The 15,214-nt window shown below is 34.9% G+C and overlaps 3 protein-coding genes across 3 annotated transcripts; 1 reads left to right on the forward strand and 2 right to left on the reverse strand.

Annotated features, from left to right (window-relative positions):
- Nucleotides 1–2,788: 2,788 nt before the first annotated feature.
- On the reverse strand, nucleotides 2,789–4,060 carry LOC102589463 (cytochrome b561 and DOMON domain-containing protein At4g12980). The gene is made up of 2 exons (XM_006352602.2): nucleotides 3,582–4,060; nucleotides 2,789–3,110 (listed from the first exon to the last, which is right to left on the reverse strand). The coding sequence occupies exons 1-2, from the start codon at nucleotides 4,041–4,043 to the stop codon at nucleotides 2,850–2,852; spliced, it is 723 nt and encodes a 240-aa protein (XP_006352664.2). The 5' UTR covers nucleotides 4,044–4,060; the 3' UTR covers nucleotides 2,789–2,849.
- Nucleotides 4,061–6,402: 2,342 nt separating this feature from the next.
- LOC102589792 (E3 ubiquitin-protein ligase CHIP) lies at nucleotides 6,403–10,659 on the forward strand. The gene is made up of 8 exons (XM_006352603.2): nucleotides 6,403–6,777; nucleotides 6,885–6,952; nucleotides 7,037–7,100; nucleotides 7,766–7,837; nucleotides 9,555–9,688; nucleotides 9,796–9,949; nucleotides 10,041–10,151; nucleotides 10,239–10,659. Exons 1-8 carry the CDS (start codon nucleotides 6,673–6,675, stop codon nucleotides 10,362–10,364), a joined length of 834 nt encoding a protein of 277 aa, XP_006352665.1. The 5' UTR covers nucleotides 6,403–6,672; the 3' UTR covers nucleotides 10,365–10,659.
- Nucleotides 10,660–13,384: 2,725 nt separating this feature from the next.
- On the reverse strand, nucleotides 13,385–14,724 carry LOC102585280 (uncharacterized). Its single transcript, XM_006352762.2, has one exon. It carries the CDS (start codon nucleotides 14,322–14,324, stop codon nucleotides 13,431–13,433), a length of 894 nt encoding a protein of 297 aa, XP_006352824.1. The 5' UTR covers nucleotides 14,325–14,724; the 3' UTR covers nucleotides 13,385–13,430.
- Nucleotides 14,725–15,214: the final 490 nt, after the last annotated feature.

The following is a 15,214-nucleotide window of genomic DNA, read 5'->3' on the forward strand; positions in this document are numbered from 1 at the left end:
TGAGTTATCTGACCTAGCATGTGTAATTCAAGAACTAATGAAATACCTAGCTAGGGTTCTGAAATTTATGTAAGAAACTGAGCAATAACATGATAATCTGATTTGGAACATGTTAATAACTATTCATAATGATCTACTGTAATTCTAGAAACCCTAGGTCTGTTCATAATCATGGAATCAAGAATCTGACTGAATTCTAGGGACCTAATGGGCGAAAGGAACCCACTAGTGAAATCCCACATACCTGGTGGAATCAAGAAACTGACTGAATTCTAGGGACCTAATGGGCGAAAGGAACCCACTAGTGAAATCCCACATACCTGGTGATGAATTCCAAGGAGAAATCTTTCAATTTTGGTGCTGGAACTGATGGAACCTTGTTGCGTTCTTGAACTAGGGTTCTTGACCTCTTTTCTCCTCTTAGCGTTCTAATTCTTCTAAGTTTGATTAATGATTTGACTTAGGTAAGTTCTAGTTATGTTTCTAGGTTTAAACTGATTAAAATCTCATGATTTAGGGTTTAAACGACGTATCTTAGGGGTTAAACGAAATAGGAAAAGACCAAAAGACCCCTGAATTAACTGCTGTCGGAGTGATCGACGGTTTGGACTGACGGGCCGTCAATCCATCGACGGACCGTCGATTGGGTCCGTAGGTCGAGTCTGCCCGACAGGGCTTCACTAAAACGAGCATAACTTTTTACTCGGAGGTCGGAATTTAGCAAACTTGGTGGCGTTGGAAAGATAATTCAATTATCTATCTAACCATAGTTAATGGGACACACAATTCCTTTTGTGCTAAAAGTTATGACCATCTGAAGTTGAACAATCAATAATCTTCATCTAATCGACTCATGACCCTCATCTACGGTCAGACCTACGGACCGTGGATCGAATGACGGTCCGTGCTGGTCGACCGTAGTTTGTGTCAGAAGCTAGGTAAGGGAAGTCTCGATCCACGGAAACAGACCACAGACCGTGGTCTGATCTACGGACCGTGGGTCTGTCCGTGAGTCGGGACTTAGCCAAATTTTCTGAGCTGGTTTGGGGAGGGGTTGCAGTAGTGAACCACGGACCACCAACACGGGCCGTGGTCTGACCTACGGTCCGTGGATGGTGACCCGTAAGTTGCACCTGCAACTTCACGAAAATCCTGAATTTTGGTCTGTTTCGAATACGGGGGTGTTACAATTAATTTAAATTTCTAGAATTAATTGTCCATGTAATCTGAAAATCCTCAATTACTCCTCTAATTAAGGAAATCAGTTACAACTAATTAATTTAAACAAATAAAATATGTATCTTGGTTTTAAAATTTGGCAGATACATGTATCTCGCGGATTCAAACTCATGTATCCTAAGCATGAAATATGGTAGAGGAAGTAATATTTGAAACTATCGGTAATCTTAGTAATTAAGACCTAAACTAGTGAAATTTATGTTGTTTGCCCACCACCAAAAGTATGGTTGATAACTTGATATTTTAAGATTTTCATAACTACCAACATTTAAAGGATATTTTCATTCATTAATAGGTAAATTTCTTTACTTTAAATATATAAAGAAAAAAATAAAAAGGAAAGGATGAAATAATTTCTAACAAATTTTAACGACAATAAGTATGTTCACACTTAACCGGTGCATTATTTGAATATTTGAGTTTTTCACCCGGTGTCTGGTACCAGCATTAGAGTCCAATTATTTTGGATTCACGCTGCGTAGAGCCCCATTCGATGGGAAACACTTCCTAAAAATAATTTTTTTCATACCAAAAGCTTGAACCTGACCTCTGATTAAGGGAATAATCAAATGTGCAATTTCATTTGTATACACCATGTAGTTAATTGATTTTCGAATTCAATTGAGGTTTTTTCAAAATTTATGAGTAGATTTTATTTTTTTTGGTTTTATAAAACAAATACAAATTTTAATGATAGCGAAGAAGTTGTGTATCCTAATCAAATTACACATGTGATATACATTTTTAAAAAGTGTGTTGTATTTGTTCTACTTAAAAATACATTATGTATCTCATAATGAAACAATTTAACGAATGGATACATGTCCTAATATCCTTTTTTCCTCGATAATAATTATTGATCTATATAGGGAAAGGTACATTGTATTTGTTCTACTTAAAATTAAATTATGTATCTCATAATGAAACAATTTACCAATAAATATATGTGCTAATATCTTTTTCGATACTAATTATTGATATATATATATAGGGGGAAATTGATATATATCATATACATCACTTTATAAAGATATATTCAATGTTAGATATAAGTTGAGACTTGAGACTGTAATTAAAGTTCTCCTCAAAACAAATTTTCCGTAATTTTCTGTTCATAATTTGATAAAAATTAAAAATAAGTCATTGTATATATGACTATTAAATAGGCTTGAATTTAGGGGAGGGAAGATTGTGCTCCTATTCATTCGTATAAGTTGGATATATGGCTAAAGAATGCCATTTTTTTTACTTAAATTGCTCAACAAAAAAGTGGGTCAAAAATAAATTGAATGCCAAGTTTTTTGGCTTAAATTACTCAACAAAAAAGTTGGTAAAAAATATATGTCAATATTTTATTGTATGAATCGTTTTATGAAACTTTTAAGTAATCAAAAATGAAACCTTTCTACTTACTCCCTCCGTTTACTTGCACGTTCTATAATATTTTCACATATTATTTTCAGAATATCAAAGAAATCGCAAAAAAGCCATATATTCTAACATGTGAATGTAAATAAGAGCATTGTATTCATTTAATAAAATGTGAATGTAAATAACAACTAATTTATTGAATCATTTCAAATTGGAACATTGTTAATTTGATTCTTAAGTTAAAAAAACAGAACTCCAAGGAACATAATGAAGACGAAAAAACTAGTATTATTACTCCAAATTCTTGAAGATCCACCCGTTTTATTATCACTCTGTCCACCACCACCAGCGGGAACAGGAGCTGTGGCATTTTTTCCATCGCCACTGGAAGAAGTAGTCAAATTTAATGTGCCTTTAGATTTTAAATTGTCAGGATCAAACTTATGCGCCACTGGTGTACCGTCTTTCACCGCTGGTCCAACTTGCCACACCTGATTCACCTGTTATGATCGAAATAAACAGATGTCATATGATAATAAATAAAACTTAAATAACAATTAAAAAATCACTATAAAAAATTAAATAATAATCTCACAAAATTCACTCATACGGTTCTATAAGTGACATCTGAGAAGGATAGTGTCATGTGTGTATGCAATTGTATATTTACTTTGTGAAGGTAGACGGAGTGAGAAACTGTTTCCGATAGACTTTTAGCTCAAGTTCACTTAAATTGCAATAAACTCATACTTTTAACCTTACAGGATTAACAATTTAAATCTTAGATTCAAATTCTTATGATAATGTATTATTCCTCTAAAGTAATGGTAAGATGTGCGTATATTCTATCATTCTCAGACCGTACTTGCAGATTATAGTGAGTTTGTTGTTGTATTATGATAATGTATTATCTTTCTTTTGAAAATCTCAATATGATAAACAAAAAATCAGGACAAAAATGTAAATATTACCGTGGTCATATTTGACGGTAGTACCAAAGTGGCCAATAGTTGCATGACGCCATTAGAGTACTCTGCTTTAGAATTCAAAACTTTAAACAAAAGTTTATCAGTTTGTGTAATCGATGTATACGAAGTAAGATTGTAAGTATTAACAATCATGGATCCATTTGAAGCTTTGAATGCGATAAGGCATTGAGTGCCGATCATGGATGGCTTAATTGGGTTAATTCCCCATGAAATCCAGCCATCAGAAGAAGGCAGAGGAGCAACGATAGCAATTGAAAGTGTTGAATTTGTTGAATTGTAAGTCCAGTGAAGAGATGATTTCAGAGAAGGGAGATCAGTGCAGTCGGCGAAATGAGTATTACCGGAGATCGGCGCCGGAGAAGACGAGCAATTGTTAGATATTGCAGTGGAAATTAGGAGAAATGCGATGAGGAAGATGAATTGAAGATGGAGAAGAGAGGCCATTTTTGCAGAGATGGTGAATTTTGGGGGTTTGATATTTATATAAGGGAAGGAAATCGTTTCACTTATATAACGTGATAATATTGTAAATAAAAATACTACTCCATATAGAAATATAGTTTAGGGAAAATTACGTGGTTAAGCAAATTTATACTACTTAATTACTCATCATAGCTATAGTTTGCTATAATTACCACTCACGACTAACATTATACATTAATTACGCGGGTTGACTTCAAGTTTGTATAATTAGCCAGAATATACAAATACATATGTATAATATACAATTATCTAACCTATATACATATACAATTCACCTCTCTCCCACTCTCTGCCCTCTCTCACTCGCCTCTCTCCTCCCTCTCCCAATCTCGCTTGCCATATATACAAATACATATGTATAAATATACAATTATCTAACCTATATACATATACAATTCACCTCTCTCCCACTCTCTGCCCTCTCTCACTCGCCTCTCTCCTCCCTCTCCCAATCTCGCTTGCCATATATACAAATACATATGTATAAATATACAATTATCTAACCTATATACATATACAATTCACCTCTCTCCCACTCTCTGCCCTCTCTCACTCGCCTCTCTCCTCCCTCTCCCAATCTCGCTTGCCATATATACAAATACATATGTATAAATATACAATTATCTAACCTATATACATATACAATTCACCTCTCTCCCACTCTCTGCCCTCTCTCACTCGCCTCTCTCCTCCCTCTCCCAATCTCGCTTGCCATATATACAAATACATATGTATAAATATACAATTATCTAACCTATATACATATACAATTCACCTCTCTCCCACTCTCTGCCCTCTCTCACTCGCCTCTCTCCTCCCTCTCCCAATCTCGCTTGCCATATATACAAATACATATGTATAAATATACAATTATCTAACCTATATACATATACAATTCACCTCTCTCCCACTCTCTGCCCTCTCTCACTCGCCTCTCTCCTCCCTCTCCCAATCTCGCTTGCCATATATACAAATACATATGTATAAATATACAATTATCTAACCTATATACATATACAATTCACCTCTCTCCCACTCTCTGCCCTCTCTCACTCGCCTCTCTCCTCCCTCTCCCAATCTCGCTTGCCATATATACAAATACATATGTATAAATATACAATTATCTAACCTATATACATATACAATTCACCTTTCTCCCACTCTTTTCCCCCTCTCTCTCGCCTCTCTCCTCTCTCTCCCAGTCTCGCTCGCCTTTCTCCTCCATATAACATGTAGCTACGAATTGTAATTATCAAACTATAGTTATGGAGAGTAATTAGGCTATTTTTGAGTGGCTATATGTGAAAGTTCCCCGATAGTTTAATTGGTAATAATAGGTTTATTAGAATTAATAATTTGGTTTTTTTGCGCAAGTTAGATACCAAAGAAAGATTCAAAGATTTTGCTTAGAAAATTAAAATTCATCCAATAATGAATTCAAGAATTTGAGTGTGATTGGTTGGAAACGAAATATTAAAGTCAATGTATTAGAAAGTTAGAATCTAAAGATTGAGTAATGTAAAAATATTTAACGTAATTCGATCAAAATAATTAGACGAGAAATTTCCTCATGTATACCTTAAAAAGGGAGCTGGGCCGTGGGCCTATAATTATAGTCCGAGTTGGCATGAGTCGACATGCTGTAAATTTCCAATGAAATGTCAAGAGGACGGGGGTATGACTTCTAATTTCCAATGAAATGTCAATCTTCAAGTCAAACGTTTTAAAAAAAATATTTTTATATATTCTATTATTATGTTATTGAAAAAAGTTTTAAATGGAATTTGAGTGAAAAAAGTGATATACAAAGGGAATGGATAAAGAGAAAAAATAATGTTTAGGAATGGGTAAAGAATTAAAATGATGTTTAGTATTTGCAATGAACTAATGTTGTGTGATTCTACCAAACAAAAATATTTTTATTTAAATGAGACAGATAGGAGTAACATTTAGTTTTAATTAATGAAAATGTGAATTAGACATTATCTTTCACGACTAGAAATATAATCACTAGCTACAATGATTATATCGTTTCAAGTGGACAATCAGTCGATTCAGTACTAGCTCCTCATTGCCTCATTGAGCAGACCTTCGACTTTCACAGAGCTTTAATACGGTTCTCATGACAGCTTTGCATTCCTAATAGACCCGCACGACTTTGTAACTTAAATCGAAGGATAATCTAGTATACTAAATTTTCGTTATATGGTGAACAAGTAAATTAAAAGAAAATTTTAATATCCTAACATTAACCTCTTAATTTTTACTATTTTTTATGAATAGAAAAGGAGGTGGTTTAGTGTGGCCCCAATGAGGTTGCACAGTTAACAATTTATCGTATTTCGGCGCACCATCGCATACGCTTCCAATTTTCTGCTCCTTCCGCACATTTGCTCTTGAAATTTCACAGACCATCCTTCTCCCGCCCCACTCCGCCCCGCCGCGCTACTTTTTCAATTTTCCGACCTTTCATCCTGTTTTTCTAAAACAAATTTCATGTATATATAGAGGGTAGCAATTGCTTACAGAGATTCCAAGAACTCGAGGTTGTTTCAAGATCGAAGAGAAAAGAAAAAACAGAGAAGGAGAAATGGCATCAATCGTGGGTTCGAAGCAAGCGGAACAACTAAAGCAAGATGGGAACCATTATTTTCAGAAGAATCGGTTTGGGGCTGCCATTGATGCTTATACCGAGGTATTTTTTATTGTTAGTGTTAGGTCAAAATGGATTGATATTTCTCTTTTTCTATTTTTTCTTAATTTTATAGGATATTTGATTCTACTGATTGCTTTGTTTTCTAGGCAATTACTTTGTGCCCTAATGTTCCGATATATTGGACCAATCGTGCTCTATGTCATCGGAAACGGAAGTATGTGTTTCTTCGATCTCTTTTTGTTCGGTTTGATGGTATGTTTGTAGATGTGTTTGCAGTATTGTGATTGTTGATTTATAGTGACTGGGGAAGAGTGGAGGAAGATTGCAGGAAGGCGATTCAGCTCGATCATAATTCTGTAAAGGTACGAAACATTGTGATATTTAGCTTGCATGCTCCTTTTTCCAATGTTGTGTTTTCATATAAGTGCTCTATCGAGCTGAAGGTCTATTGAAAATAGTCTCTCGCATTGACAACGTAGGGGTAAGGTTGCGCACAGACCACCCTCCCTGTACAATATTTGTGGGATTACAGTGGATTTGTTGTTGTTGCTTTTATCAAGGTTGACTTAGATGTGTTTCAGTGTATCACCAAATTTAGTTTGTTTTTCTCATGGATGTTGAAAACCCTCATGGTCATAACTAGTTTGAAGAGGAAAAAATGGAAATATGAAATCTTAAATGTTCCATCGGAGAAATAGTTTGCCGAGAGAGCAGTTACTGTAATAAGATCACTACAAAAAAAACTTGAATATGGTATTCTTGCTAGTTGTACAGATTAATGCAAAGATAATCTGGAGGTTTTAATGATGTAAATCCTGGAGATTGTTGATTTGTTAACTATTATTGATAAATTCAAAGTTTTAGGAGAATAATATAGCATGTTAGAGCATCCACATAATCAAAGTTGAATACTTCTACAGAATCTCTGTTTCTTATCTGCTGAATTTATGGTCTTTCTTAGTTGGTGTTGCTAGAAATTGTTTTTTCCCTACAGATAATAACATAAGAGTGATTTCTGGGTAAACAGGCCCACTATTATCTTGGTCTCGCATTGCTACAAAAGGAACAATATGCTGAAGGTGTGAGAGAATTGGAAAAGGTATACATCGTCTCTTACAGATGTTTAAATATTTGTCTTCCAAGTGTCCATACATCACATTGGTGCTCCACACTTTTGTGGCTGTGTCTCTCTGCGGTGTCTAATCTGTATCCAAACAGCCTCATCTGTTTGCAAGTTTAGGCGGCAGCCCTAAATGTTTATGAAAATGATGGCGTGACAAGGGAGGTCTTTTTCCCCCTTATAATTTGGTCAGTCATTATGCATTCTTACTTTTGCTATCATTATTTCCTCATTTATGCTCTTACTAAATTAATACGAATGCAATTCTATAATTAGGGACGTATTGCGGTTGCTATTGTCACTGCTCATTTATCGATATTTATAACATATGAAAGTTAGCAAGCTTGATTGTCGGTTAACAAGTTTCTGAACCTTTTATCATTTCGTTTGTTTATTTTCTGACTCTGTATTTTGCATAAAAGTGTGTTAGGTTCAAACCTTAACTAAAACTGATCTAATATTACCTTTATGTTTCGAGCTTAGTAATCATGTACAGTAATTCCAATGTGCTGTTTCTAGCTTGCTTCTGACGAACATCTTGGCCTTAACCATGTGTACTCTTATTAGAAACCAACACTAGAATCTTTCATATGTGTAATTGGATCATCTTAGTGGTGAACTAATCTAAGTGTGGCTCTTTGAAGTTTTAGGAAAATAGATGTTAGGTGAGGTGCAAGAGATAAATGAACACGTATTTATGCTAGAATAATTGGTTTAGTGTTCTTTTGTTTTGATAATGATGGTGTCCAAGCTAGCTTGTGCGCACTTAAACTATTTCATCGGATATCTGCTACCTCCCACTAGCACATACACCAAGTAACTCTGCCTAACAAGGTTTAAGCATATCAGAAGAAATCCCAGTGATTTCTTTTGTGTTAGCTGTATGTTTGTTTTTAACTGTGATAGTTCTCTGGATGACATATTTTGGAATTTACATATTATGAAAATGCATTGTCAAAGTAAATCTTAGTTCAGTGGAGGAGAGGTGAGCTTACTGGGAAAATGTCAAGCTCAGTTCACATTTCTTTTTCAAGGGTGAGATCACACACAGCTTGAAGAAATGTTGATGTTAAGGATGTAGTCATTCCTAGTTGATGGCAAGTATAACTAATGAATTTATTCCTCTTACCTATTCTGAATGAATGAATTCCTCAAGAAGCATTATCAGATAATTTGTTCGGTAACTGTTGTTTGTTTGTAGTGGCAAATCTATATGCTCGTTGTTGGTTGCTCTTACTAGTAGTAACTGGAAAGTAGTTTCAATACCTGGAGATATCAAAATAAAATTTCAAGCCAAAACTTTCTTTAAGTTTTTTTTTTTTTTTTTTTTTTTGAGTTCAATCCACCAAGTGTGAACCATAGGTTGCAAGTGTTCCTAAGGAACAATTTAAACCTGTTAAACAACTGATTCCTGTAAGGCTAATGCTTCCAGGCTTGGGGTCTGGCTTTGACTTCAATAATCACAGGCTTACCTACTCGAAGCTCAAATTACAATAATGTATGTCAGAACATGTTAATTAGCATACTGCCATCATTGTGTTCAATTCAAAGCTTCTTTTTAGTACTGGATAAACCTATCAACGATCATTTTTTCTTTTGATGATTTGCTGAATTATTTTAGTTGAAATGATGATTTTAGGGAAGTTTGCTCTGCCTAATTATTGATGATACAGTTCTCTTCTATGTATCCTGTCAGGCATTAGACCTTGGGAGAGGTGCGAATCCAGGAAGATATATTGTTGAAGAGATCTGGGAAGAGCTTGCTAAAGCAAAGTACATGGAGTGGGAGCATGAATCTACAATGCGCTCCTGGGAGCTTCAGAACTTGAAGTAATGGCTCTTCTAATGTTGCTTATAAATTTCTGTTACTTTTGTTGGATTGTTATACCAACTACATAGGTTGTCTCCCCATAATTTTTCTTGTGTATGCGCCTCAGAGAATCCTGTGAGTCAGCTCTCAAGGAGACCCATATGCTTGACAGTTCTCAGACAGAAGGGCTCAAAGATGAAAACTCAACAGCGCTTTTGAAGCAACTGGAAGCTCTAGGTGAGGTTTTCATGAAAGCTGCAGCAGATGATATTCCAACTGAGGTGAGCATTCAAGCATTTATCATGTTAGTCAATTCTCCCTTTTGTAAGCAAGTATGTTGTATTAACCTTTGACACTTAACAAAATTCCTAGGTTCCTGATTACTTGTGTTGTAAAATTACTCTTGATATTTTTCGTGACCCTGTAATTACTCCGAGTGGGTTTACATATGAGCGGGCTGTGATCCTTGAGCATTTGCAAAAGGTAAATTTGTTTCTCCTCCCTCATTTCATCTTTGTTTTCCATTGGATTTGTTAATTTATGTTCCTTATCCTGTGCTTGGCAATTTAGGTGGGCAAATTTGATCCAATCACAAGAGAACAACTTTTGCCGTCCCAGTTGGTGCCAAACCTGGCCATAAAAGAATCTGTGCGGGCATTTTTGGATAGGCATGGCTGGGCATACAGGATACAGTAAATTTTTCGTTGGGCATACAGGACACATGTCCTTGGTGGTGCTAGTGAAACCAAGAGCCAGAGGGGCGGGAGGACGCATCTTTTGGTGGTAGTCATCTGGCTAACTGCTTCCAATATGATTCAATATTAACATGGTTTCCTGTGTAATTCATGTTAACCTCAGTTGTACAGTGTAGTGCTTTTGTACATTAATTGTACAGCAAACCATCGCGAGTTTTTTGTAAGATGTTACAGTGATATACTGTTGATCAAATGAAACAATAGTTTTTTGATAAAGCTAGCTTTTGTGTGAAGAATTTGAAAAACTTAAACTAGCTTCTGACTTAATTTTGCAACATGTTCACCATCAATATAGGCACAAAGGGGGAGAGATAAAGCTACACTCTATACCCCAATGACCAAGAATGAATTGGATGGAGATAGGGATGGCAATGGGGCGGTGTGGGTTGAGCTTAATCCGCTAAATTTTTAATCCACCCCGCCCTGCATTACAACTCTTTTCATTTTCAACCTGCCCCGCATAATTTTTTTAATATTTTCTTTTTCTAGTTATGTTTGATACTACAAATAAAATTCATAAAAATAAATTCATTTTTTCATTAAGTTGTATTAATTTAATAGGATAATGACTTAAAATTTTGTTTTTTAGAGGTCAATTGGGAAATATGTAAGAAATTGTATTCTTTTTTATTGAACCATTTTTATTTATTATCTTGAATATTTTAGTAGCTTTAATGAAATTATCTTAATAAATAATGCTCTATCACTCTTATAACATGTAAAAAGTTAAAATTAAGTTTGAATCCAAATAAAATCACATATACCCGCAACCCATCCCTCCCCACATTAATTTTTAAAAAACCCACTCCAACCCGACTCGCACCACACAACCTTAAACCTGCCCCGCCCCACATAGCCTTAAACCCGCCCCGCCCCATTGCCATCCCTAGATGGAGAATCATGAGGCCTCTCACGTTCAAATTCTAATGGAGGCAAAAATATTAAGTGATTTCTTCTCACATGTCTTAGGCTTGATGGATAGGGTTACTCAATACTTGTACTGGAAGGTAGTAGGTTCCCCTTAAAATTTTCGAGGTGCATGCAGTTTGGCTCCGTACACCACTGATGTAAAAAAAACAATTACTCCCTGACATTTTGTGTCTGTTATTAACTCAATTCCAGCAGTTAACCCTTTCCACATTGATTCCAATTTACTCTGAAAACAAAGTCTCAACTCAATGTCCGGCGTATCTCATTTTACTTAGACAATTCACTATCCATGAGTAGTCCCTCTACGCTTAGGACATCAAAATATCGAATCATGAATGAATAAAGAAAGAAAGGCATGAGAGAAAAGAATTGGCTAGTGATTGTGAGACCTCAATTCTTAACATGACAAGAAAGGAATTGATTTTTTTTCTTTTAAAAAAAATGATTTTTTTTAATCTGTAAGCATAAATTGATGCAACAATAAATAAAATTAAAGAAACAACACGTTGACAAGTGGCACTTTTATTCTACTTTTGCCACATGCAAGGAAGTATCCACCAACAAATAAATAAATTAAGAAACAATATTTATATCTTGAACAGAAGCAATACAGCTATCTCTATACAAATTGTGAAAGGGTAAAAACTTGTAGGTACTGAGTTTTCACACCAAATCAACAAAACTACTCGTGATCAAGTTATATAATGAAGTGGAAAAACAGTATATTCAAATACAATATACATATATTAATTCGATAAAAGCATTCGATCCAAGTAATTTTTTATCGAAAAGAGTGCAACTTGTAAATAAATAAACAAAAAATAAAGCATCATAAAGTCCTTACACTTTGACCCTTTACGTAACCCAACCCTTCAAAAAAGAAATAGAGGCTATAACAACTTTAGTAAGGGCACTTTGAGCTTCTACAAATACCCTAAAGTCAAGCCTGCAAAGAACAAACAAATCTTCTTGAAAGGCCAAAATATATTAAAATAAATATTATTGCCCTATCGGATCTCTTGAAAAACACATTATCCATTCAACAACCTTATTTTATATATATATATATATTAAATATTTCCTCCAACTCAGTCTTATTAAATACTGTACTGATATAGGCCACTTGTCCTCAATATTAACTTTTTAAAAATCATTCAATGTCCAAATGTCCAAACTTTACTTATTTGATCAATTAAGATTTGTCAGATTAACGACAATTTTATTATTTGAAAAATGGCAATATGAATGAATCTGAATTTTAAAGCAACGAGTACTAAACTAGTTGAGGATATTATTTTTCATAGAGAGAACACCCGACGAAAATTATTAATTTTGTCATCGAACTATTGACAGTTTTAAACTACATGATACAGCGATGGTTTCAAACTCTTGTAGAAGCATGAAACTCTTAATAAAAAATTAAGAAAAGTGCTGAAAAAAACTCCTAAACTTGGCGAGAGTTTAGGGATGTATTTCACTCATATTGCAATATCGAAAGTGTATTTAAGTTCAGTTAGTCAAATAGAAGGTGTTTCTAAAATTATCAATAATTAGAAGATGAAACTAATAGTTCGCACCAAATTTAGAGGTATTCAATACTTCTCTCTTTCATATATTATGTAGACAAGTGTATTTTTCTAATGTATAATATGTTCCAACAAATACTGCGTCGTCAACCCGTCGATATCGTATTTTTAATCAGCCGCCCGAATTTTGAAACTGGATTTTCCATGTTGTCAACGACGCTGCCTGCTCTGACCACTGAATTTATCTTGTAAAAAATGCTCCTTGCCCATATCTATGGCACGTGAAATCTTAACTAGGCTATGTATGCACACAATATGCATTCGTCGCGTTACACATTGCAAATAAACAATCACAATTCACAAATCAATAATAATAACATGTTCAGTATATATAGGAGACGAACTGATTGGCTTTTCAATTGTTACATTCATATTTTCATTCAATCAAATACAAATATAAGTACTTGTAATATGAATGAAACAGAAAAATAAATAAATGGATCTATTACTTTATTTCAAAATTTGATTAATTATTGTTATCTGTCGTCTAATCATCTAGTACGAGTTGTCGCGGGAAACAACAGGCAGTTGTTCACGGCGGTAGTGTTAAACCCGACGGTCCGGCATTTTACCGCATTAGTCTCCTTTGACGGTGACAACCACGCCGGCGAGTTCGCCGTCGGTATGATGTTTGTTGTTCTTTTGTACGAACTGAACCATTTGTTCTGCATGAACCGGTGTTTCCTCCATGGCGGAAACGTGAGGCCTCTGCTTTTCAACGATCGTCTCGCCGCATCGCTCATTGCTCTTAAAATCTGCTTTAGTTCTTCACTTTTGCCAACGAAAATATTTGGTAATGACTGTAATAACCGTTCGTACTGAATCGTCGGCCTCACGATCTCGAACTCTGCTTTAAAATCGAGATCGATGAAGTAGCGAGTAGTGATCCGATTGGCGGAATCCGATTTCGTTATGTCAATAAACTCATAATTTCCGGCAGAAAGTCCGCCGGAACTCTCCCATTTCGTCTTACAAACCGCCGCATTGTAACCGAAATTCCTCAGGTATGCCATTACATTCCTCTGGAGCATCGATTTATTCGATTTAAAGCACGAAAACACTTCCAATCCCTTCGCAACGCAAGATACAATCACATTACGATACAAATCGAGCTCGCTGCAGAAAACAGGGCTCGGCATTATCTCAATCCTGTCAATTGAATCACACATTGATACATCAAGCTCAGAATCTGAATCGTTCTCCGGAATTTCATCTCCGGCATTATTTTCCAAATCACCGAAAACGAGATCGGAGAAACTAGGAGAAGCAACATCATCATCATCGGCATGAGCACTGTGTTCACTGCCGCTGCTGCCAACAATCCGAGCCTTCATTTTTTCGTCTAACGGGTCAGTAACTCTCTTCATTCTGCTAAAACCAGACATTTTTTTCTCCCTTCAATTTTTAGTAAACCACAATTAATTCGTTGTGCTTATTAAAAGAGCTATTTGACACGAGAATATTCGAATAAAAACTAGAATTCGAAACAGAAAAAAAAAATGTGGAGTGAGTAATGCTTTTATAAGTTTTTGAAAACAACAGAATGAGTCATTGATAAAAAAGGATATACTTAGGAAAATTCTGGTAATTAATTGAATGGCTTAATTAGATAGATAAGTGTAGGGGCATAGGGGGTACATATGACTCTTCAGAAAATCGAAAAGGTAAATACTAAAAAATAATTATTGGCTGCATGGAATTGGATTAAGATGGGAAAACGTGTTTTTGGGAGCTTCTATTTTAAACTAATCAAAAATAACTATCGCGATTTTAAGTTAATATATATATGATTTGGAACAAAGAGCTGTGTACCATGAACAATATGGATAAGATCATAACAAAAATGTCAAATAAGCTAAGAATTCAAAGTTTCTCTCCGTCCTCTAAAATCGAAGATTTGAAATATTGGCAATGTCACGACTAGTGATATATTATGGTATATGGCTGGTTTAATTTATACTCCTATTGAAGGATAGTTGTTATGACTTGGGTTACAAGAAAGTGAGCTGTAGAAAATCTTGAGCTAATTTTGGAAATACATTTGCCTTTTGTCCTTAGAATATAAAACTACAAAACTGACTCTGTATACACATTGATTATGCATTAAAGCAGCCATGGATTCGATAGTCGATGCCAAACTTTGCGGCCAAGCAAGATTGTATAGTTGCCACATAAGCATTAGGTCATTTTTTAAAAAAAACTTTTTCGATTTAAGTTGAATATGTAATTGTCTTTGTTAGAGAGTACATAGAACTTTGAATTTAATCGGATCCAA

The sequence above is a fragment of the Solanum tuberosum genome, unplaced genomic scaffold, assembly GCF_000226075.1.
Source record: "Solanum tuberosum cultivar DM 1-3 516 R44 unplaced genomic scaffold, SolTub_3.0 scf00150, whole genome shotgun sequence".
NCBI lineage: Eukaryota > Viridiplantae > Streptophyta > Magnoliopsida > Solanales > Solanaceae > Solanum > Solanum tuberosum.